General features: G+C 39.0%; 1 protein-coding gene across 1 annotated transcript in view; it reads right to left on the reverse strand.

Moving 5' to 3' along the window:
* Positions 1 to 26,006, reverse strand: part of CNTNAP2 (contactin associated protein 2) — a 1,647,636-nt gene that overhangs the window by 1,059,892 nt on the left and 561,738 nt on the right. Inside the window, exon 3 of the mRNA XM_037889980.2 lies at positions 23,558 to 23,751. Within this exon, the coding sequence (XP_037745908.1) occupies positions 23,558 to 23,751 (194 nt within the window). The remainder of the gene's footprint in view (positions 1 to 23,557; positions 23,752 to 26,006) is intronic.

Genomic DNA, 26,006 nt, shown 5'->3' on the forward strand with positions numbered 1-26,006 from the left:
TATGCAGACATTTCCTCTCATGGAGAAGGGCAGTATTAGTAGCAGTTCCTGTTTACATAGTTTTAATATGGCTGTACTTGGAAGCTTGCAGTTAAGTATGGGTACCTCATTATCAAAAAATATATGGATATATTGCTGAGACTTGAGAACAGTAAGGGGACAAAGACTAGGGAACTGCAGGGTGGGGGGTAACTTTTGAGGAAATATTTAGATAGCTGAGTATATATTGATAACCTGCACAATAAATAAGGGGAAATGAATGGCAATGTAAAAATATTTGAAGGATATTAGTCATACTGCATAATGCACTAGAAAAAATGCTCATGTACTATGACAATGAGGATATAAGAATCTGAACAGAAAGAAATAGGATGGAACAAGAGGATACAACTCAGGCTACAAGCTAGGGGTGCGATTCCCTTGCACGCATACACATAACCACTCTCATTGAGTTAGTGTGAGTACAAACAATAATGTAGCTGCGGTAGTACAGCATGGCACAGAGGAGACATGGCTTAGCTCTGCTGAGTACATATCCATCAGTTTCAGGCAGGTCTGTACTCAGCATGGCTGAGCCAGGCTTCTGCTGCTGCTACCTGTGGTACCACAGCTATACTGCCGTTTCAACTTACATCAACCAAAGTTTGTAGTGTAGACATGGCCTTAGAGTCTGTTTGATTCTGTCATAAAAGGACCACAGACCTTCAGTCAGTTGTCTCCTTCTCCTAGTTGCCTGTCCTCTTACTTCTGTTTATACTTTTGTGAGGCTTTTCCTTGGGGGTATCAAAGGCCTCATTAATATTAGACTTCAAATCAAACATTCTTTCACATTAATTAAGTTTCTGATCCCCCAAGTCAAGAGTGGGTCCTCCCCAATTAGCATTTGCAGATCAAATTTTCTTTGCTCTTATCAAAGACTTCTTTTGAATCCCTCAAAGGTTTAGTGAATACCCCACCAAGAAGTTCCTCCTAAATGCTGTTTGGTATCTTCCCAAAGGGTAGTTACCTCCTGCTGTGGATTTGAGCAAATGCACCCTATTGAATAAGATTTGTTAGTATTTTAATCACCGCCTCATCTCAGGGAGTTCCTTTGTTTCTCTGGCTGAATTGTTGATTTAACATATATCTTTCAGACCTAATCTCGAATTCATCATTCTTTAACACTTGCAATTTATATTGGACAATCAAGGCTGAGATTGTTACATGCAGGCTACATCATTCTTAGTGAAACGGCAGAGAAGATAAAAGGGAAGATTTCTTATAATGCAACAAAACATAAGGCTCAGCTAATGAATGGTCTCTAATGAGGACTGATCCAATTTTTGTTTTTCCAAAAGGTCTACAGCAATGTGCTGTGCAATCACGCAGCAACACAAAATTGCACACTTCTTATGCAACCCCCCAAAGTGTCTGCAAATAGATATACATATTAGTCACTTATCTATAGCAAAGTCTGTAACAAAATTATTTTCCTGGTTTGGAAACCTAAATTTAGCCAAGTTTCAAGTCATGTACAACTTCAAGTTTAGGTGCTATATTTAACATTACACAATCAATGGTCCAAATTACACTCTCAGTCACCTAGATGTACTCATTTATTTCCAATGAGAATTCCACCTACTTAATGGAGCAAGATTTGGCTCAGTATATTAAAATTGTATCTAATAAAACTTCAAGGTATGTGACACAGATGTAAGTGATTTAGAAAACAATTCTGCTCTTGAGACACACTTTTAAACCAAGAGGCATATCAATATTCTGAAATTCTCCATTTTCTCCTCTCCAGATTAAAGAGGGAGACAATCTCCTCATTAGTGGTACAGCCCTACAGTCTACTGTGGGATCCCACTGACAAAGCCACTTCAAGTTTTTGATAGCACTAGCCTGATGACAAAGTTTGGCTTATTACAATTATAGTTTTATTTGCAACTGAATTTGCTGCCAAAACCACTGTCCTTTTCTTCTCTTAACCTCAATTTTAAAAAATGCTCATTTTGTGCTGACTACAATTTGAGCCTCTAAAAGTCACTTTTCAGGTCAATTATTTTGTTAGTGACAGAGTTCCTGAGCAGAATTGTTTGATGTATTCTGGCACAGAGTTATCTGTTCCTTTACTATATAATGGCCCAGCTAATGGGCAAGATGATAACACTACAAAACAAGTCCCACAAACTGCGTGTTTCCTTTAATTAAGAAGTGAGCATTTGCCTCAAGCTAGCTTCAGAAACCAGAGCAAAAAAGAGAGTCCTTTCAGCAGCAGCACCATCCTCGACAATAGCTAAACACGGGACCTGGGAGTGAGAGTTAGAAAAAACTCCAGGGAATGGCTTCATTCTTCAAAATGCCCATCTATTAGTTATACCGGCAATAAGTTGTTAAACAGAGGTGAACTAGAGGCAGAAAGATGTCTGGAATTAAGCTAGTGCTCCAGACAGAGACAAAACACTGCAGTCATAATGGTGGTACTAAAATATGATATTACACGGCTTACTTTTAAATGATGACTCCAGAGACTAGGGACTACAGGAAAACTAGAGGATGTGGCATAGCTAGATGATAACACGGCTTGCAAATATAAAGTATGTTGTCTGCCCCTTAACAAGGGGACTTCATTACCACTATACATTGCTGGGATTCTTTATTTACTTAAGGACTAGTATGAAATTGCATTAGTGGTTATTGCATTGTCAGTAAAGTGCTGATCAATCAAATATTTAGTTTTGTGGGCTTGTAGGTGCTACCACCAAACTACCACCTACAACCCCCTGCTGCTGCTGCTGCTATTTGGTTCAGAGGGACACATTTGACACACTTACGATTTTGCTTTTATAAGAAGAAGGAGCGTGTAGTCATCACATTTTCATTGAAAAATATTTTTTTTAAATCCTTTGTCTCTTCTCATTGTTTTGGTTTATTCCCAGTCAATTCTTTTACTTTTAAATAAACTCAGTGTTTCATCATATGATCAGAAAATTACCTCTATGAAATGTCTTTGATGTGCTAATAATATGGCCAAATTCTCTGCTTGCGTAACTCCACTGAAGCAGTTTACTTGCGATTCAGCATTTTGGATAACAAGCATATAAAAATATTAGTACGTTAAAAATGCCAATACAAAACATGGCTAACAGAGATTAAAAAAAAATAAAAAAAATCCCTAACAACCAGGATACAAGCTCACATGGGATAACAAATGCTGTGGGAAGGATGAGCAATATACTATTTCTTGCTACTTCTAGGGAAAAAAGCCCTCTAATGTAGATTTACAGTGTATTTTATTACAGCTGTGATTCATGCCAGAATTTAATCTGTGTGTGTGTCAGTGTTTAAGGTTGCCCAACACCTTCCCCTTTATAACACTCTGTTTTGGGTTGCTTTTAACTTTGTCAGACCTTTACTATTTGGCATGAAATTTTCCATGCCTCAGACTAAATGTTTCTTGAAAGTTTCAGCTGAGCTGGTTCAGTCACATCGAAGAATCAATGGAAAAAATACATTATTTTGATTTTGTGGAAAAAAAATCTTAAATCTATTTCATCAAGAAGTTCTAATGCTCTGGAACAGGGACTTGAAATTTGGCAAGAGGACTCTGTGTGTCAGAGATGGGCCTTTTGCTCCTCCAGTGAAAAACGGCCTAAATTTGGCCAAGCTATAAACCTTCACAAAATTGCAGTTTGCACATGCTCAGTAATGAATTTGGCAGCTACATTCCCTGAGGATTCCATTTGCACTTAAGATACTCCAGCCCCAGATGAATTAGCTTGGCTAGGATTCAGAAGGGACAAGAGCTGTACCTGGGGCAGTGATTGAAACAAGGAGCTGAGGGTCAGAAACTGAGCTATGATGAAGAGCTGGAGTGGCAAAAAATGGGACAAAGAGCTGGGAGTTGGAGAGGGGAAGCAACAGGGCTGATGGAATTTCTGGGTTTTTTCAGATTTTGTTTTTAAAAATCAAGGAAATTACACAGACAAAACTGCATTAAACACATTAAGGTTGCAAAATCAAGTATTAACAAGGTAGGAAATGCCAGAGAACTATCTAACACATTTGTAAACAGTTCTTTTTTACATACATTCTACATTGACTTTGTACAATAGTGTTCGTATAAAGGTTTTATCAGCATTCATTTGGAATGCCATATAATTCACTTGTGGCTTTGCCATTCAATAATAGGGCCAACCTTATCATACAGCAATGAAACCTTTAAACCACCCATCCCACTGTGTATTCTTTAATATTACACAATTTACATTAGCTCATCACAAGGGACTAAAATCTCCATTGGCTCTGCCACCAATCCTGCAGGAAGGAATTTCTTTTAGCAGGTTTAGTAACCAGGGCATTTTTTTTTTTTATATATGCTCTCACAGTATTCTAAACACAAGAATATGGGATTTACCATACTGGATCAAACCCACAATTCATCAAGTTCAGCATATTGCCTCTAGCAGTTGTCAGAATCTAATGCTTTATAGGAACCTAAACAACCCTGTCAAATACTGCACCAAGCTATTCATGCAATACTTTACATGGTGGAAAGATTCATTCTTGAACTTTGCTGTCAAGTCATGCTCTGAGGCATGAGATTTAACAGTGTTAATTTGATTGTGTCTATCTTAACTAGTATGACTAGGAATGTTATTGTGGCTGTGATACAAGGACCCTTCAGTGCCAGCTGGCATAAGGTTTTTACAGGGATCCCCTGGATTGAGTATCTGTACAAAAAGTTCACCAAAGGGTGATGTTTGAGATCTCTACTGAGAGCCAGTAGCCCACTGATTGTCATAATCATTGCAAACTGTGTACAGATAATATTTTAGGAGTTATGTATTGTGGCAAAATACCTGGTTCACCTCAGAAGGCTCAGTCCTTTTTAGCCTTGGAGACTCAGGTTTGGGGCAAGACGAGTCCTTATAGGTGGCACAGGGTCCTGCTACTCCTCTCCTCAGTCAGTCCCTTGTGCTTGTTTTCCTTCCCTTCTGGGAAGCGAGGGCAACCTCCCTATTGGGAAGGTTTGGTGTCTTGCTGCAAACAGCCTACTGGCAACTTCCCTGCTCCCCTCACTCTCCCCCTCCTACCACCCAGGGGAGGGTTTAAAAAGGTCCCAAGTAGTTGGAGTCAGCTGAACCTAATTGGTTCCCTAGCAACCCCTTTTCCAGCTGAACCTTATTGCCTCCGGGTTCTCTCTCCTCAGTGGATAGGGAGGGGCCTTTTAATCCCCTGGGACTAATTACTACCCCCCTTTTGTAGCTGTTTGTCCTGGGTTTACCACAGTATCTGTACTGAAAATAATGTTCTTAAGATCTTGAAGTTAAGACAGGCCACCAGAATGTGACATTCTTCAGAAATGTGCCTTTCAAGTGGGGCGGGGGAGGGGTAACAGACACCTAGCTCACTTTCTGGCCATTTGTGTGCTGTATACATCACAATGTACACCTATTTGCATACCAAGCTTGTGGTACAGATCAACATTTAGCGCTATCTGTTTCAAATGTGTTCCAGTCTGTTTGATAATAACCATATTCACCTACTCAGTTTAAAATAGAGGGTGCAATCACTAAGAGGGACTTGAGAGGAAGGATGGTCTAGTCCTTATTCTGCTAGAGACTTCCGGCATGCTTTGAGCAATCGCTTTGTCTCTCTCTTCTCTTCGTTCCCCATCTAAAGTGGGAATATGTTCCCTAACTCTCAGGCATGCAGAGGATAAATACATTAAAGATTGTGAGGTAGTCAGATACACTATGATCATTAGCACTGTATAAGAACCTAAGATAGATGTCCCACCCAACTTTTTGCCACTCAGGTGTTGTCCCACTCAGAGTGGTTTAACATCTTACACATTCTCACTCATAATTTAATCCCAACTTTACTCATGTGAGTATCTCTGCAGTAGATTCATGTATCTGTGCAGATTTTTTAAAATACATATTACTTAACACACCTGTTTTGGTCTAAAGTGTAAACGTACACCACATATTTTGTGTTAATACAATATACCAAAATCCTCATAAAAGTGACTGCTCTGCATGTGCTTTAGCCATTATTCAAAGTTTAATAACTTGGATGTTTGACTTGTTTTATAGCAAAACAATTGAGTCTTTCAAAATAAATTCGTGAATATAGAGTAATTTTTTGCCAAATTTAATTTTTGCAATCAAAGCAATTTTTGGATTAGATAAGTACAAAAATACTTACTTTTCTTAAACTTTTTAAAATATTTGGGTGGTTTTCCTTTAAAACAGAAAAACAAACCTTATCTCCCATATTTTCCATTCATCACTCAATTTTATCTCATTGGTAAGAGGTTTATATTGGGAATGTTAGTGGAATGTTAGTATAATGTGCAATTACTGAATTTAAAGTTACTACTAAGAACTATTAGGTTGTGTATTCCTTTCCTTTCTCTATGCTGAATTGTTCCTCACATCTATAAGCTCCTTGGAAGCTGGGAAAGCATTAGTTTATGTATTTGTGAGCAATGGGACTCCAGATTGTGTCTTAGGTCTTCGGGCACTTCTGAGATATAAACAATGCTCCTTTATTTTGCCACTCCAATTGTAAGTGATGAGAGTAAATGAGCTTCCATCACTTCCAATAGGAGGCTATACATTATAGGGGCTATGTCCTGCTACGTGGAAGGCCTCAATGGCTTCACAACTGGAGAGTTTTCTTCATGTCAATGCTCAAAGCATTACACTGTGGAACAAGGCAGGATGGACTCTTTACTACTTGCCACCACCAGGAGAACAAAGTGTCATAGAGCGTCTCTTCTGGGGTTCTCACCACTTCAGTGGACTCTACCCTGACCCAATACCTCTTGAAAACCCCTGCATCAATGCAGCCATTGTGCTAGCAAGGGTGTCAGAATTTGGCCCTTGTAGTGCTCACTATCAATATAATCTTGAATGATTGTGACCTATGAAAGCTACTGGATGTTGTTTTCTTTCTTTCTTTCTCTTCCTTTTTCTGTTGTATCTATCTCTGCAGTAGCTAGATGCTAAACAGAAAAAAGCAGGAAAAAGAAACACTCTGAAGAAAGGTTATGCACCTAGAGTCATAGAGTTTAAGGCCAAAAGGGACCATATCATCTAGTCAGACCTCCTGTATATCACAGGCCACCAACACCACACTAAACCTAACAACTTGACTAACAAAAGGGGCTAAAGTCTAATCTAGATGTTGCCTATTGAGATGATCAAAGCTGAACACTTCTGGCAGATTATTTTACTATTGATTTCTTTTACTACTATCAGTTATATAGTATATACAAGGACCAGATTGGTCATGTCAAAAGATTAGGGTTCTGCTTTGAGTTCAGGCCACTAGTGCCTGTTCTGATGCACTAGGAATTCTCTCTTTTCTGGCTTATTCCTATAGATACAACATTGTAGACATTGTAGTTTGACAAGTATTTCTTTAAGCTAACTGTTATCTTTCAGCACTTGGTTTACTGGACATTGTATTAAAAACCTATTTGATATGAGCAGATTTCACCTGGTCTTCCATTCAGCAGACATGAGAAAGTGGTGATGTAGTCCAATTTGAATTTTATTTATTTATTTATTTAAGTGGAATGAGACTTGACGTCTCTCGCCTTAGAGCTCTACTGGTTCATTGTTAATTACATTTTAATCTGGCCCCTAACCTCTGCTACCCACACAGCCCAACTCTCCACTATAAAAAGAAGTCAGAGTGAAATCTAATCAACTCCTTCAAAAAGGTTCAAAAGCCTGAGCTCCATGTTACACTCAGTTCCAATAGAATTCAAACTCATTTTACTTTTGGGAACTTAGCAACAATGTCATTTCAGCAGCTTTGCCCTATCCTTGGGAGCACTGGGAACTATTGGCTTTATGAATGTAAACTCTATGCAGCTTTCAAAATGCCGTTTTAGAGCACATCTTCAATGCATTCTCCTAGTGCTGTCCTCTCCTCCCCCTTTTTTTATACAGCGACAAAGAAAAAAAGAAAGAGGCAGGCTGAGCAATAAAGCAAGAAAATTCAAATGTAAGACTGAACCTACCCTTAACTGACTTCAGCCGCTTTCACAACTATTGCAACACACTGTATGAAAGTGTAAGTCACATCAAACACTTATCTCAGACCCCAAAAATATCTCAACACAGTGAGGTGAGCTAAGGAGAAAGGGCCAATGAGTTAAAGACACAGCTTCAGCCTCAGCTTTGAATTTCTTTCCTTTTAAGGGACCGTACCCTGCAAGCCCATTCAACTGGAGGCCTTTGCACAAAAGACTTGTAAGATTAAGTGAAAAGTTTGTATCTTGACCTTAGCATAGCTTCAACGTAATCCTTTTTGTGTTTGCTTTACTATTAAAGGACATGGCTTCCTATAATCCAAGTTTGTAAAACATATGAAGCATGATGTGATAGACAGAGCAACTTCCTGAAATAGCTTTGGGAGACCATATTGTATTAAGTTTATGCATTGTTTATGCCTCATTGTGGGCCAGGGATTGTATGCACTCCACAGCAGGGAGGGGAACCATAGCTCCTCCAGGAAGTGAAAACAGTAATGGATGAGCAAGGCAAATCACTCAGGTTCTTAGAGAACTCGTGGAGGGTGGGGGAAGTCCCCAGAGGACTAGAGAAGAGCAAACATAGTACCTTATCTTTAAAATGGGGAACAAAGAGGATCTGGGGACTTATAAGACCTGCCAGTCTAACTTTGATCCCTGAAAAGAAACTGGAGCAAATTATTAAACAATCAATTTGTAAACACCTAGAGGATAATAGGGTATAAAGAATATCCAAGATGGATTTGTCAAGATCAAATGATGCCAAATCAACATAATTATCTTTGACAGGGCTACTGGCCTAGTGGATGGGGAGAAGCAGTAGATGTGATATATCTTGATTTTAGTAAGGCTTTTGAGACTGTCCCACATGACATTCTCATAAGCAAACTAGGGCAATGTGGTCTAGAAGAAATAACAATCAGATAGGTGCACAACTGTTTGAAAGACTGTATTCACCCCCCACTGTTCCTCAGACGTTCTTGTCAACTGCTGGAAATGGCCCACCTTGATTATCACTACAAAAGGTTTTCCCCCCCACTCTCCTGCTGGTAATAGCTCACCTTAAGTGATCACTCTCTTTACAGTGTGTATGGTAACACCCATTGTTTCATGTTCTCTATGTATATAAATCTCCCCCCTGTATTTTCCACTGAATGCATCCGATGAAGTGAGCTGTAGCTCACGAAAGCTTATGCTCAAATAAATTTGTTAGTCTCTAAGGTGCCACAAGTCCTCCTTTTCTTTTTGCTAATACAGACTAACACTGCTGCTACTCTGAAACCTGTATTCAAAGTGTACTTATCAGTGGTTTGCTGTCAAACTGGGAGACTCATATTGGAAATAGGGATGGCCTCTGATAAGCTTTCAGCTTGCATGTAGGTTCTTCTATTGGTTTTATATGCTTTCTCTGTAATGCTTTTATCTTAAGAATAAAAGTGCTTTCTTAAAAGAAGCTGCCTGGTAACTTCTCACTGATGGAAATATACTGTTCATAGCCCTTGTAGTGAAAGCAATGCACAAGCAAATGATATTATAGGTAGACTGGCTTGCTGGGGATATTGCCAAAAAGGCAGGGTCCAATGCAGCCTTAAAACCTCTGGTCAGAAGGAAATGAGACACGTTTCCACCCAGGAGAGGTGCCTTTGAGTGGGTGTCCTTGAGGGACCACAGAAGGGAGATAAAGGTGCAGTTACCCTGAAACTGTGACACATGGATTATAACTCAGTAATGAACATATGTATAAAGAGACATTTAAAAATAATGACCCGTCAGGACCATAACACTTTACTGGGTCAACCTGCATTTAGTATCACATGTTTCCATACTATGGAGTATTATGCTGTTAAGAAATATTACTGCAGCTCACCTGGCATTGTATTGGGAGTTTCTTGCTTTGCTGGTTGGAGATGGGGTATAAACATGATTTCTTAATATAGAGTAGGAGTTTATGATGCAATTGTAATTTGACATGATGCATTTATTTTTCTATGGGCTCAGCTGTGTGACCCTTTCTCAAGATGGGAAACACCTGCTCAAAAGGACAGTCACTGGAATTATTGGAGCTACTTATGAGACAGTGCTCACCAAGGGTGTGTTAGCAAATTAAGTGGGTCCACATATTAAATAACACAATGGTAAAAACACAATTCAGCACAATCACCCATGTTTAACATTAGGTCAGCTCATTTGACAAACCCTAAAGTGTCAGCTCATCAAGGTTAATAGGTAGACACTATGGATAGCTATAACAAGTTCACACAAAGAGAGAGTTTTTGGTCTATACTGAGCGTTTAACATCATGTTAGACCACACATTCTCTCACAATAAGAATTACTAACATAAGAAAAGATTCCACAGTCAGGCCTGAAAGATTAATATGGAAGAATTTTGTACTCTCATACTAGCCCAGTGAAGTTATGAGAGTTTACATAACATCAATAACTTATGCATATTTACATATGTGATAGGCATATTTTAGAGTTGGAAAAATAAATCAAAGCATTCTGCTGCTATCAGCCACAATTTGAACTGAGTTATACTAGTATATATCCAGAGTAACTCTCTTAACTTGAACAGAGTTACACTGGGTTTACGCTGGTGTAACAGATCAGAATCTGGCCCTATATGTTCATATAATCTGCAGGTTAATTATAATATTGAAGTCATTGGGAATTAAGCACATGCTTAAGTACCTTCCTGAATAGGGATTTATATTAATTGGCAACATTCTATATTGCCCATGGTCCTATAAAGAGACCCAGGGCTATTGTGAAACTGTGGTGGTTTATTTAAGAAATTCCTGAGTAATGAGACAACTTAAAAATAATTCAACAAATACTGCACTGGTGTTTTCCTGGCCTAAGCCTGACCTGTTTAAATTTTACAATGAGAATTTAGTGCTTGTGAAAGGCATTGGATTAAGAAGTTTGGAGGCTGAAGTTATCTCTATAGCCCCAGACAGGTACCAGGACAGCAGTAGTCTTGTTAAATTTCCCCTCAGAACACGCTTTTGTGAAGCCTGTCGGAGTTAATCCACCACCCAAAGAAGTGCTGTTTTTTGTATTTATTTTAGGTATTTAGTTCCAGAAAATAAACGAGATATTGCTTCACCCAAAGTCTGGTCTCACAATGCTTTATGTCTCATGTTTCTATTTGGGCCCTGATTCCGCAAACACTTATGTATATGTTTGTTTAGCTTCACCGATGCGAGCAGTCCCATTGATTTAAAAATTAAGCACCAGCATATGAGAATTTGCAGGAGTGGGATGTTACACTGTGATCATCTCAAGGGGCCTTTTCTTCTCTTTTATATCTATATATATATTATAAGCACACTATTGGCTCGCCACAGATAAAATAGAATACCAATCTTCACAAAGGGTCAGATTTTTAATGGTACAATATTTCACACACACAAGCCCTCATGTGTCCTGGCAAGTCAATGTTTCTGGAAGCAAACCATTACTTATTTGTGTGCATTAGGATTTGCACATGAGGAATGGTTCACAAAAAATTGCACATTTAAAAAGGTCCCTCTCATAATTGCATAATCTTTCCCATCCCAGTATTATGTCTGTCCTGGAGAAACCATCTTTAGGTGAGACTGCCAACAAGGGTTCTGAGTGGTGCTGGTTTTTGTGATGCATGTATAAAGGTTATTAAACCCTGTTAGGTGGCACTAACCTAGTCACTGTCACTTGGGGCTGGATTTGAACTGGAGACCTGGAAGTGTAAAGCTCTCTAGTCTATTACACAGACACACACACGGGCCTATGAGTGAAAGCTTGATTGAAAGCCTGCCAATACAGAAATCAAAAATGTATATATTACTGTGGTCGTTTGGGGAAATCTGTCTCTTTGTTTTATGAATACTGTGTGGGTCTGTAAACTCTCTGTATGTATCTTTACCAAGCTGTAAACTCCATTTTTCATGTTCAGCACTGTGTGTTTTCTATTCTCCATTTGTCTCCATGTTGGACTGGGTAGTATAGGGCTAACAAAAGAGGGTCATTGACTTAAGTGCCCACCTACTGACATATTATGACTCTAGACAAAAGACTGGTCCGTAGCCAAAGGAATTGACTTAGCATGGGAGAGGTTGCCTAGCAATAAGGTTACTTGGTAGGACTCTGTCCTTGCCTGTTGAGACTGACCAGTGAGGCAAGTGACTGAGGGACTGGAATTTTATAAAAGGACTGAAGCTCCTCTCTCTCTCTCAGGCTAGCTTTAGCCATTTTAAAATGAGGGAAGGTTCGGGGTTGGGGAAGACCCTGCCTACCTGAACACAGATAGTACCCCAGGGACTCCCAAGGGGAGGGTGAACTAGAGTGAGAGGAAATGTGTGTAGGGTTTATATATCTATCCATCTGTGTACTTCTTGTGGGATTAAGTAAAGAGCAATGGTGGGTTAAATGCCTATGCAAAGTGTGTCTGTGTGTTATATGTCACACCTATCACATACCCCCTGAGAGAGTTAAACTGTTAGGCTGAGAGTTAAACCTGAAGGCTCCCACCTTTGGTGGGACACTAGAAGAGAGTATGTATAGCTACAATGGGAATATGAGGAGTCAGTACAGGTTTAACAGGACAGAGCATTAAATAGACATCTGCACTCCAAGAGCATCCCTAGGGACTCCATGATTCTGAAAGTACCCAGGCTCTGTTCGGATTCCGGAGGCTTAGAACACCAGAGGCTGAATTCTCCTTACAGCAGTCTGGTGGGCTGTTGGGAGGAAGAGCCGGACCACATCTGGCAACAATTAGTCAGTGTACCTTTGAGGTCAAATACAGTGTAAAGTGTGAATAGTTTATGAAGTGTTGTTCCATTCCTTGATACTGTAATGTCATACACATATATTGTTCTATCGAATAATATATGTGTATGTTCATATGCAAACTAGGGCCATGCAAATTGCCTGAGAAGCCTTTGGAGTTCCAACATTTGAATTCCCCTTACAGAGAACCATGTGTAGAAACCTTGGCCAGTCATAATATTGCAGAAATATTTTAACACAACATAACCTGAAGTACTAAATTAAAAATACATCCCATAATTGCATATTTCCTAATTTAATGGAAAGAGGACAATTACTTAAGAGATAGCAAAATTAATTACGACAAAGGTATTCGTTAACAGTGGAGGCTATTAACATTTCTAATCATCAGAACTCCTTTACCTTTATTTTTCTCAAATGAAATATTTGATACAGTATGTTAGCATGTGCCAGAGTATGTTTTATTCACCTGGTAACAGCAGCAAAATATCAATATCTCTCAACACTAAAAGATCAAGGGTGTCAGATAGCAGATTTTTTATCATATGCTGACCTTTTGCTAAAATGAAAGTCATGTGTAAATCTAATCGCACAATATATGTACATACTGTAATCTGGGAAAAGGGTTTGCTTTTCATGAGGTAGTCCTAGGGGTATGTCAAGGTTCCTTCCCCACTCTGAACTCTAGGGTACAGATGTGGGAACCTGCATGAAAGACCCCCTACGCCTATTCTTACCAGTTTAGGTTAAAAACTTCCTCAAGGTACAAACTTTGCCTTGTCCTTGAACCCTATGCTGCCACCACCAAGCGTGTTAAACAAAGAACAGGGAAAGAGCCCTCTTGAAGACGTCTTCCCCCAAAATATTCCCCCCAAGCCCTACACCCCCTTTCCTGGGGAAGGCTTGATAAAAATCCTCACCAATTTGTACAGGTGAACACAGACCCAAAACCTTGGATCTTAAGAACAATGAAAAATCAATCAGGTTCTTAAAAGAAGAATTTTAATTAAAGAAAAGAATCAGGATGGTAAATACCTTACAGGGTAATCAGATTCAAAACATAGAGAATCCCTCTAGGTAAAACCTTAAGTTACAGAAAGACACAAAAACAGAAATATACATTCCATTCAGCACAGCCTATTTTACCAGCCACTAAACAAAAGGAAATCTAATGCATTTCTAGCTAGATTACTTACTAACTTTTTACAGGAGTTCTGAGCTGCATTCCTGATCTGTTCCCGGCAAAAGCATCATGCAGACAGACAGACTCTTTGTTTCCCACCCCCTCTCCAGCTTTGAAAGTATCTTGTCTCCTCATTGGTCATTTTGGTCAGGTGCCAGCGAGGTTATCTTAGCTTCTTAACCCTTTACAAGTGAAAGGGTTTTTCCTCTGGCCAGGAGGGATTTTATAGCACTGTATACAGAAAGGTGGTAACCCTTCCCTTTATATTTATGACAGGATATAAGGGAGTAGGGAAAGGTGCTTTTACCATGTACAACTGCCAGAGGCTATTTTGTTAAATGTTAGCCAGTGCCAAACTGGATATATGGAGAGAGATACAATGTGTGAATTCGGAGTGTGCATATATATATATTGGGCAACATATAGTTTCAAAGCTGGCGAAATATATTCACATTTAATGCATCTGGACAAGTGGCCTAATTTCTGGAGAAGCTGGGCACAGCTCCCACAACTGATCTAGATGTTTTACATGCCCAAGTCCTTTGAAAATTAAGCTGATTGAATGCCTAATGGATTTAGGAGCCTAACTTTAGGCACCTATGTTTAAAATTTTGGCAATTTTATACAGACAGACACATATTCCTCAGGATAAGAACCAAGTGTCTGAAAGGAACCCCTAAGAAAGGAATGCCTGAACAACAATGCATTCTTATGTGCTCTGGCTGAAATCTCCCTCCGCTGCCCCAATGGGCTAATTAGCCCCTTTGCAGAGGCCTATGCACAAGGCCTGTATACCACTTCACTTACACTTAATTCTATTTTGAAGATTTGTATGGAACACAAGTGATGCATAGGCTTGGCGTTGGCCCTCAGCACAGAGGTGCTTCTCTGTGTGTGTGCTAGATTAATATCCTTTATCATTTGCTCTAGGATACCACACTAGTGTTATTTACCTGGCTCTCATAGTTAGGCAGAGGAAGACTATGCAGCAGAAACATAATGTCCCATAATCAGCATCCCATACAAAGACCAGCCCCATTCCCAGAATGTAAATGTATATCTCTTATGCAACTTAACACAATTATATATATTACTAGGCCCTTAAAATTCCACTTGTTCTATAGAGGCAAGTATTATTAAATAGTCTTATATTTATTTTAAACAGGGACTCTAAAGATTCCCCCTTTTGGGGAAGAAAAAAATGGAATTTTAAGGTTTCTAGACTGAAAGACTAATTACAATACCCTGTGTCAGCACACTCAGTAGTTGCTTGCATGAGATGATGAATCTTATACCTATACATTGCATTATTAGCTAGGTTTACTGAACTAGCAGGACCATTGTTCTGATCTGATCTAACAGCTTGAGTGTTCCTTTTAATCTTCTTAAGCACCCATTGCAACTTTTGTTATTTTGCTCCAAAACAAAATATTGCTGTGATGAACAGGAAACACTCTAGAAGCATTTGGCTTAAATACATTTTGCCATTTAATTTAAGATGTCCGCGGCTGGTATTTTTCTGGATATCTTTTAAACATTCACTCAATTTATTTACATAAAACTTTTTTCCCCCCTTGCACAAAAATGAGCATGCTATCTCTCTTCTTTACAACACAAAACTGTTGCTTCTCAGCACAGCTCCTCTCCTTGGGGGTTTTAAAGATGCATAGGCGGCAAGTGCTTGAAGTATAAAAGTGTCCTGTCAATACACTATCTATTTTGTAAAGACATAATGGTAGTGACAGTTACATCATATCCACATTATTGTTTGGTTTCACTAGAGCAAAAGCAATATTCCTTTCCTGTGTCCATATTCTTCTTGTCATGGGGTCTCAACCTGTAGGTTGGCAACATGCAGAAGATGCTGAGCCACAGTGACTTCAGTGGAAGTTATAGGTGCTCAGCCCTTTTCAAGTTTTAGACCCAAAGGGTGGTTCGCTATGGGAACTGAATAGAGAACATCCTATCTAAAGTAAAAGGTCATAATGGGAAGGGGAGATTGGGGCAATAGGGACCCTAAGAAAAGAAGGGAGCAAGGTCTAGAGCAGCCCTTGTGATGTGGGGCAAGAAAAGTGGGGAGCTGAACTCTGGCCCAGGAACGGTGGGATGATGTCAATAAGACAGGTGACACCCATCCATTTTCACCAGGGCGGGGTAGAACTCCAAGCTGATCTCTACCTTGTTCCCATTAGAGATACGGTTACTTGTGTTCAGACAGCTGTTATCTAGGGCTCAAAGGACCTAAATCACAGGTGCTTCTACTTCTTCCACACCAACTGACATCAAATGTCAAATGAAAGAGGAGCAAAGCTTCATTGTGAAGCCAACAACACATGTACCCTATAAAAGCTGAGTTGGGGGCCTGAATATACTTGTTAATAAATATGCAAACTAGGGTAGTCTGACTGCTGAGACATATAGGACCTTTTAAATGTATTACTCAGTAGTTGAGGGATGAGCATTTTGCTCTCCTTTATCATTTACTGTAAGTTTTATAAAACCCCTAAGGATATTTACATAGGCTGGGATTTTCAAAGGAGCCCAAGGGAGTGACACACCCAAATCCCATGAACTTTCAATAGGAAATGAGCGCTTAACTTGACCATCTCAGACATAGCAAATACTGCAAGAGGATACAGTACCAGAAGCTCTTTTTCCTACCAAAGCTATCTTCACTGTTTCAGATCAGCACTGACTATGGCTGGGTGTCAGTATGGCTGCTTTGTCTCTACAGGAGCATTCTGTGATAGAGTTGCTCAATACAGAGATTGTACTATTCCAATACTAAGCAGGATCAGACTCTCCTGCAGCACACAAGTGCATATCAACCTGTTGCCCATATTTTCTCAGAGGTTTGGTTGCATTTTTAAGTAGTAATTTTGACATAACAAGCAGCAAAGGAGAAATGTATTTTTTTTTAAAATCAGGAAGAAATTGGAGAAACTAGAGTCTTCACTGAGATGAATGGTTTTGGAAAGGGAATAAGGAGTGAATTAGAAAGCCCAAAATAGAAATGTTGTGTATAACTTTTGTGCTCAATTAAAACATATTATATCTTGGATGAAAACATCCCTTTTCTTTCCATCAGCGGGTGAGATTCCCAAGTCTTATGCTATATCATTAGTAGGGAGTAAACACTGGTAAAAACCTTTGGACATAATGTGTCAAATTTAGCTCTGGCATAAACAGAATCAACATCCATTCTATGGATGTAACAATCACTTAGTCCAGGGCTTTATTCACTCTAAGGGACCAAAATCTGCTTTCTCTGAATATCAATGGCGTCATACAGATGTCAGGATTGAACAGAATATGACTCTCAGCTTGTGTATCAGATGTCTCGACTCTAACTTTCCTAACAACCTGTAACTCAAACTTATTTCAGAAGCTACTTCCTTGTACTCATGATCCTCAAGAATAAGAAAACGAGAAGACGACAGCTGATCAGGACTTATGCTAGCATAGTCAAATTAAAAACAACAACAATCATAATGACTAATTAAATATAAGCACCCTCCAAATGCATGGAATAAAAATAGCTAGATTCTTCCAATTTTTTCTAGGATGGGCCTGAATCTAGACATCTTCTATTCCCACTCCACTGCACTGCAGTATATTTATAAGTTCTGCACTGGAGCATATTCAAAAGTTCTGAGCATTCTCTTTTACCCCAGCACTATACAGTGTAGGACATGTTTGCATTATATTCAGCAAGATGAATATGACCCACTTATAGCATCTATATTGGGGTTAGGGGAGAGGAACAATATCAAACACAGAAACACATCTGATATGTATTTTGCAGACAGATAGCTGGATATAGTTTATATAGATATACATCTCTATTGATACCTATACATTATACTAATATGAAATGCCCCAACAGATTGACGTATGTGGGGAAACCTCCTGAACTTTTAAAATTAGAAACTCAAAATACAAGAGTATAGTTAGGAAAGGTGATCAGAATTCACTCGGTGCTAGGTATTTTTATGGAAAAAAGGCCCATTCACTCATCTTATTAAAATTCATGGGAACTGAAAATATCCCAAAGCCCGAGAGGGGTTGGGTCAGAAAATCTATTTAGCAGAAATGGGAAACTTACTCTAAATTCACCTTGAAAGCACTTTCCTCATCACAGTCTTAGTGAGAGACTTTTGATTTGTCTCTTACCTAGCAGGTAATTATAGAACTTCTTTTTCCCCTGACTAATGCATACAAAAGGGGATCATTTCAACATTTTATGCAGATTATTGTGGTTTGTTCTTACCGAGGTCTTTGTTGGAATTATTTCCTTTTTACTCTATCTCCCCTAACCAGCTTTTCTTTTTTATTTCTTTTTATCCTCCATATTTTGTCCCCTGGCTGTATCATTTGATATTATAATTGCTTTATATTGTTGAATATTGCTGAACTCTACATTTCAATTTTCCTTTGTCCCTATGACACAGAGGCCCATTTGTGGTTCACTCCTCTGTGTCAGCAACTTTTGTCAGGCCTGACATACTCACTACACCTAACACACCATTGCTATAATCTGTATCTAAGTAAAAGACATTTTGTAATATATAATTGGACAATTAATAACTCACTAACCATTAACATTCTTGCATGATGTGCATACGTGGTTTATATTAAGAGTTATGGACATATGCTGGAATCATGGCTAAGGTGTGTTTAAAGTAGGCATGTATGGGGAAATTGGTAAAAAGGTCTGCCCCAGACAAAGGAATGTGTTTGCTTCTTTGACTAGTCTGGTTGACAGGCAAAAACAATGAAGGTCAATGTACATATTAGGTAAACAAAACTATCAAGCAGGGAATGAGGAGAAACTTTATCAGGACTATAAAGACAGAGGATCTGAACCTCAAATGATAAGCAATTGAATCAACGGATTGTAACAATATTACTGTTTTATAAAAGTACAAGTGAAGTGTTTTATGAAAGCCTATGAGACACTGGTGACTAATATCATTGTGAACTGTAGGTATTAAACTATATAAGGAATTAAGGATACTCATTGATATTATAATTTACAGTCTGTGACCAAACAAAGGGAGGAACAGGTTTTATCCAGGTAGGAAGGAAGACAGCTATCTACTTGTCTCCAAAGAAATTAGATAAGGTGTGACTAAAACCAATGGAAGTCCCACTTACATAGAAATCATCAGAGGGATTGGTAGTCCGTAGGAAGGGAAGAATAGATAAAGTCATCCTGCTTCTTGAAACAAGGTAATTGGATGTTGGAAGATATAAGCCATCTTTGGCATCTATCACTAGACAGACACAAGGGGTCAGAGCTCTTGCAAGCTGAGAAAGGTGGGTCCTTCAACCAATGGGGGTTGAAGTCTCTGGGAACTGAACACAGGTAAGAAACCTACTTAGGCAAAGACAAGGGAAGCCAGCACCTTGTACTTCTGTGGAAGGTCTAGACAGAGAGGAAGTCAGCCATGGCTGGAAAGAAGGAAGACTGGTGAGAAAAAAAATCTTGAACAAAGCATGTATCTTGCTAGATTAAGTTTTAGACTTTTGGATGCATGTTTTCACTCTATTTGCTTGTAACTATTTCTAACTTTATCTCATATACTTAAACTTTATCTTCCTTTCTTAATAAATTTATTTAACTTTTTTAATCTAACCAAACACTGAGTTTAATTTAAAGTGAATGTTAACTCCAGCTGCTGGGTTTTGTCTCTTTAAAGGAGAAAACATACCTTATTATTCCTCTAAATATTGCAGGAGAGAGGTGGATGTTGCAGAGCACAGGGTTTGGGACTGTGGATGCATTGAGATCATCTGCTAACATTAACCAAGTCTGGTAAAGACAAGAGTGTGTCTGTAATCATTGCTGGCACGCTGTTGGATACAAAGTGATTGAATCAGAACTGTACCTTATACAGAACATGAAGTGCATGCTGGCTGCTGGTTGTGTCCCCTCCCCCAGGCAGGAAGCCACAAGTAGCAGAAGCATTTTGGGGGCATTCAGGGTTATAATACAAGTGGTGGCATGACCTCTGGCTGGTCTGAATTAAACCCCAGAATGTGACAGTCCCCCTGTTTTTTTCCTTTATTTTCAGATTTACTGTTGTCAAAGATCATCATCATTTAGGTGTACGTAAAAGGAAGTTGGGTCTTAACTAAAGGTCATATGCTGCCACTCTCAGGTGAATAAAAGCATTGGACAGTGAAAACCCAGTGGAAAGCTCTCTGGGTTCTAAATTCTTCTTAAAGGGATTTCAAATGGAGCTGCAAGCATGTAATTGACTAGAATTTGACCCTGTGAGTTTAAACTTTCAAAGCCAGATCCTCAGCTGGTAAAAATCAATTTACATGATTAAGAATCTGGTGCGCCACCATACAGAGTCCCTGTCTTCATGATGCTCCCTATACTGACTCCCACTCCTCCCTGGCACCATGGCTCCCTAAGAACCCACTGCCACTGTCTGACCCCTTGCACCTGTCCTCTACTCCTTCTTAATGGTCTATAGAGTGAAGAAGGAGAGATACTGCAGCAGTAAATACTGAGTGAATTTCCAATTAAAAATAAAGTCAGCACGTTGTGTGGCAGAGACAACTCAAAATTAGCCATTTAAACTATTCAAAGAAGGCTCACATGTTGGGACTTACAGTGGTTTCTGTTTATATCCCCCAAAGCTGTTTTGTTTTTGTTTTTTGAATCAGAGATAGGGCAGGGACAGCGTCCTCAAGAATGGATAAAAGAAAGGGCTGTCCTTTCCAGATATGGAAACTTCTATTACATGAAAGCGATTATAATAGCCAAAATCCCAGATTGGATTCTAAGCCTCAATGCTAGTTGTTCTGATGTGCTCTTCAAAAGAAAGGGAGAGAGAAAGGATTCCTTGTTTTGTTTTTTTCTCTAATGCCTTTGTCCAGGGAAAAGAAAGAAAATGCAGGCCATCAGTGTTCCCAAGGGATTGGTTATACTATATATTGGGGAAACCAACTAGATAAATGGATATAAAGATAAAATGTTCTGTCTAGAAGGTCTGAGTTGTTGAACTGCTCTTGTGGTTTCCACCTCAAGAAGATAGGAATCCACTTTTGTTAATTAGGCATTGTGTGGTGAATAAGTCACATCTATGATTCTAAATTTTTGCAGGTGATAGCCAAGGTGAACATGGACGTTAAGAGATCCACAATCCTCCCCACAAAATCACAGAGCAGTCTTGTTTGTAACAAAGGAAAGTGGGGGGGGGGGATCTTTCAGGCAGAGAGTTGGTATTTAATGCGAGTAAAGGACCTTCCCCAAAACCCTCAGCAACTTGGGCAAACAAACATTCAAAGCTTAAAATAAACCAGCTAAAGGTTTGAAGCTTTCCCCTTCAAGGTATGGAGAGCAGTTTTTCCTTCTTCAAGCAGCATGTCAGCCATCAGTGAAACTGTTCTGTTTTATATACCCTTCAGTCAAATAGCTGCAACTGCTCTGCCCCCTTTCCTTGTGCTCCTGAGGGGAATTTCAAAGACGGAGTTTGAACCCCAAGAAATACTCTCTTAGGTCTCAACCCTGCAAACACTGCTACTTTTAAATGACTTTCCATATATGAACAGTCCTGTTGAGTTCAGTGAGACTGCTCCCACATGGCAAGTTACATTCATAAGTGTTTGCAAGAAGCACCTTATTCCTTAAAGAGCACATGGCAAAGTCTAGAATTCACACATGGCACTTCCTCTTCTTTCCTAACTTTTTTTCCCTTCCTTTTTAATTTTTTTCCACTTCATATTATATCTTAGGTTTTTCAATACATCAATATGGTACAAATATGACAACCTTTATGTAACATACATGTGAAATGAATTCCTTTTAAATCCTTCCTCTTACTCTGTATATTTGGTGAAGTTCATTTTCAATAAAAAAAAATTTAAAATGACTTCAGTAAAAGAACTCTTTTATTCTGAGCTTTATCATAAAATAGCACAGTATTAAATCTTCTTGCCGATAACAAAGGCCAGTACCTCTTTTGCTAGACACAATACCTATTAATTAATTTGGATTCCCAATTCTTCATTGTGCCTTCCACATATATATTTTAAAAGGAAGAAGCCTCTCCTATGGCTACCTTTAGGAAGAGGAGGATAAGCAACAGCTTTGTTTTTTTGCAGGTAAAACACTGGGTTAAACTTTTCAGAAGAAGGAGTAAATTAATTGCTGCTGTGTGACAGGTGAAAGGCCAAAACAGAAGTTGCATTACTGCCTGCAGTAACAAACCCTGCTGTACTGACATGGAATACAAAAGGTCTAAGGCAATACATTCTTTTTCTATTCTTACAGTAGTCAGTTCGTAACTCTAAGGTTTTGTGTTCTCCCGCAGAGAAACTGTGAATGCCACTATTTTTCACATCCTAATTTCTAACCCATTACATTCAATACAATAGACTCTGTTCTCACCTGAGGCTGACACTGATCCAGGATTTCCCAAGAATGTCTAGGAATCAGCTTCCAGTTCCAGGAGAAAATTAATCAACTATTCCAAAATCTAGGAATATGGCAACACTCCATTTTGTGGGCCCTGTTGCCACCTCAACAACTGAAACCTGTACGACTCCTGACCTTCCACTCACAGTGGGACATGTCCATAGCTGGCATGAATCTGCATAGCTCCGTTGTCTTCAATGCAGGTTCACTAATTTACATCAGCTGGGGATCTGGCCACATGTGTCTGCCCAATGGCTTAATAAAAAAAAAATCTGACTTATTCTCCAAAATTCATGTGTTGGGTGAAGATAAGAATAGGATCCATTTAATGCAGAGGTACAAAACCTGAATTGCTATCACTGTCTTCAGTGATTTTCCAGTTGCCTTATATAACCAAATATATAGCCAATATTTCCCCAGGTATTTAATACAATAAATATACTGAAGGATGAGAATTACAAACATCAAAGTAACTATAAAAATGTTGTTATCTAAGCGTGTAAGATATCTGGGAAAGATTTTTATTTTATGTTTTTCAGGAGGGCAAACATACTTCTTCTAGAACAATAGTTCTCAACCTTTTCCATACTGTGAATTCATGTTGCAACACACACAGATTTGGGAATCACCCCCCACCCATCTTTATTCCCCCTTCCATCTTGCCACAAAGAAAGAGAGCATTGTTGTGACCTCTCTGAGTCCTGGTTCTAGAGATCATGACCCCCCAGGTTGAGATCCCATGCCCAAAAAGCCTCTTGACAATTTTAATGAAAATCAGTGCAGTGGGGAGAAGAGATTCTTAGTGTGTCCATTTGTGAGTCCCACATACAGGGAATAAAATAGAGGAGAATGGAAAGAGCAGGGAAGAAATTATCAGTATTGAACACTAGTTGTACATTATTGCTCATCGGCTTCTGAGAGTTGCCATAAGTCTACATTGATTTTCTTGATCTAGGAATGGAATTCCTAACAATCAACAATCCTAATGCTAGACTATTATATTTTGGATAAAATTGTATGCTCTTTTCATACATACACAATAGAGGATATATATTTTCCAAGGACGAGTCAGTCTATTCAAAGGAGTGCACTGCATGACCTAGTGCTTGAGTTTTAGGCCAGTGACTTACCCAAATGTTTCCATCCTGGTGATATGGCTTCCAGTTTCTCCCTGTATCACTATAGAGCATCCGGTATTGAGTCACCCAGTCGGAGCTGCTGTATCTGCCTTGCGTTGCAATAGCGCTGATTTGTTTCCTGCTCCCAAAATCCACCTGCAGCCACTGATAATGGTCACTATCTGATGGAGACCAGCCTCCAGCCCCTGTTGAGTTGAAACAAGAGAGACAATCAGACATCTTAATCCAGACTGCTTTTGAAGTGAAGACATTGAAAAGATGCTAGTTGCTGCATATAAGCAGAGAACAACATAACACTAACACAATTAAAACAAATACAAAAGAAATATTATGAGACCTAAAAAAAAACCTGTCACCTCTTTTATATATGCCACAGGGAAACTCAATTTCTTTCAAGCTGTTTCACATTGATACTATAACCTTTTTATGATGTAGTTATATGATGTAAAGAGATACCCTACAAATGAGACTATCTTTATAATTCCTTAATTAAAACTTATTAGTATGTGTCAAACTTTAATTGTTTAGGGTTGACCAATTTTCCATGACGTCCTTTGTCAGAGTCAGTTGACGCAAATCAGTGACAATCTGTTGATTCCTTATACCCTTTAAATGCTATTTCAAATGAAAAAAGATGATACAAATTAATTGGGAGGGAATAATAGCATGCATCTCTAATTTCCTTCCTTGCCAGTCCAGCATTTCACTGAAATGCGCAGACCTCAAAGAATATCCATCAGCAGTAGTTAAAAAGGAAAGGTATTGCAGAAATGGCTCTGATTTAGATTTGCTGGGTGTACAGGATGTCATAGAGTACATTAACTGATGCTTGAAAAATGTATTATCGCTCTTTATGGGGCTATGAATTAACTTGATAGTAATATTATTAGCAATATTCTTTTCAGTCACTAGACTGTGTTGAACTGTTCTTAATAAACAAGGACAATGGTGCATAGATAAAAGCGAGTGTCAAGGCATTAAGGCAAGTTCTTACTCTACTAAAGCACAAAATATTAGAGGGGAAAATAGCAGTTAGTTACACACAGGGTTATAAAAGACATTGAGATTGTGGCGTAATGTGCTACACTGAGAAAGTAATGGGGTTTTTGCAAAATTATATCAATAATTGTAAGTATTACATTGGAAAAAAGCAGAGAATAATTATATTTATACTCAAATGTGAGATTACTATGCAGAAAAAATCTGCAAAGATTTAAAATGACTCCAAGGATTTGGTCCAAACACATTGCCAGGATCTGGCAGGTACTATGTGATAGTGCAAAACCATTTAGTTTATCATGTGATAACTTCTATTACGTCTTTCCATTGGTAGGATTAAATTTACACCTCAGTCCTTCTTGGCAGCCCCTAGGTTACCTTCTGATCAATCAACTGGCTTTATTAAATAAAGCAAACAAACCCCACCAACACAACCACAAAGAACTATGGTCACATGCACATATAGGCAAGATGGTTTTCCATGGGAATCAAAGCCAGAACTTTCATCAGCAGTACCACAGGGCAACTACCAGAGAGAGCCTTTAGTTTGGAGAAAGGAGGCCTTTGAAAAGCCACTGAGACCAACCAGTGGTGGAAGTCAAAGTCACAAAGACTTGGCCTTTTTCAGCACATGCTTCACTTTCTGTATCTAAATTGCTGAGGTGATGATTCCTTCATTGCACACAAGCTATGGGTGCCTGTTGATACTATATTAGCTGTAGTTATCTAGTATTGTAGCGATATAGTGAACTGTGTGTACATGGCTGTGATCCTAAGAGCACCGCAGCACCAGCACCAATGTTCCCTCTAATTTTTGACAGGCTGTGTGCACAAAAAAAATTATTCTGTTCAAATTGTTGTGTTTCTGTGCAAATGTTTGTGTGTGTGGTGTTTCGCCGTGTGCGTGGGGTTTAGGATCTGCGTGCACGTGCACACGCACACAACTTAGAGGGAACAGTGGCAGGCACGCAGTTGTCATAATACTGAAAAGGTGGCATGTGATATACCATCAGAAAACTAATAACTCACTGATCATTAATATTCTTGCTTGATATAGGTATGGTAAACCCATAAAGGACTTTATATGTACTGGGAATATGTTCTTAAAATGTACTTGGCAAGCAGTGTCTAAGCCATGCCTGACAAAGAATGTGATTCTGCCTGCTTGAGTGTGTGTCTGATGTAAATTAAGCAAGGTGTAATCAAAGACAAAGGAAAGCAAGTGGGGAAAGACGACTGCATGCCCAGAAAGCCTTCCTTTCTCCTGAAGCAGGGTCAAAGAACTTCAGGAAGAAATAAGCAAAGAAAAAGAGCCATTTTGGCTTCTATCACTTTGAGGTACTAAAGGGTCCAGAGCTCATGAAATCACAGAAAAATGGATCCTTCAACCAAGGGGGTTCTCTGAGTATAGGTGAAAAACCTGCTTATGAAAAGACTGTAA

The sequence above is a fragment of the Chelonia mydas genome, chromosome 2, assembly GCF_015237465.2.
Source record: "Chelonia mydas isolate rCheMyd1 chromosome 2, rCheMyd1.pri.v2, whole genome shotgun sequence".
NCBI classification, from domain to species: domain Eukaryota; kingdom Metazoa; phylum Chordata; order Testudines; family Cheloniidae; genus Chelonia; species Chelonia mydas.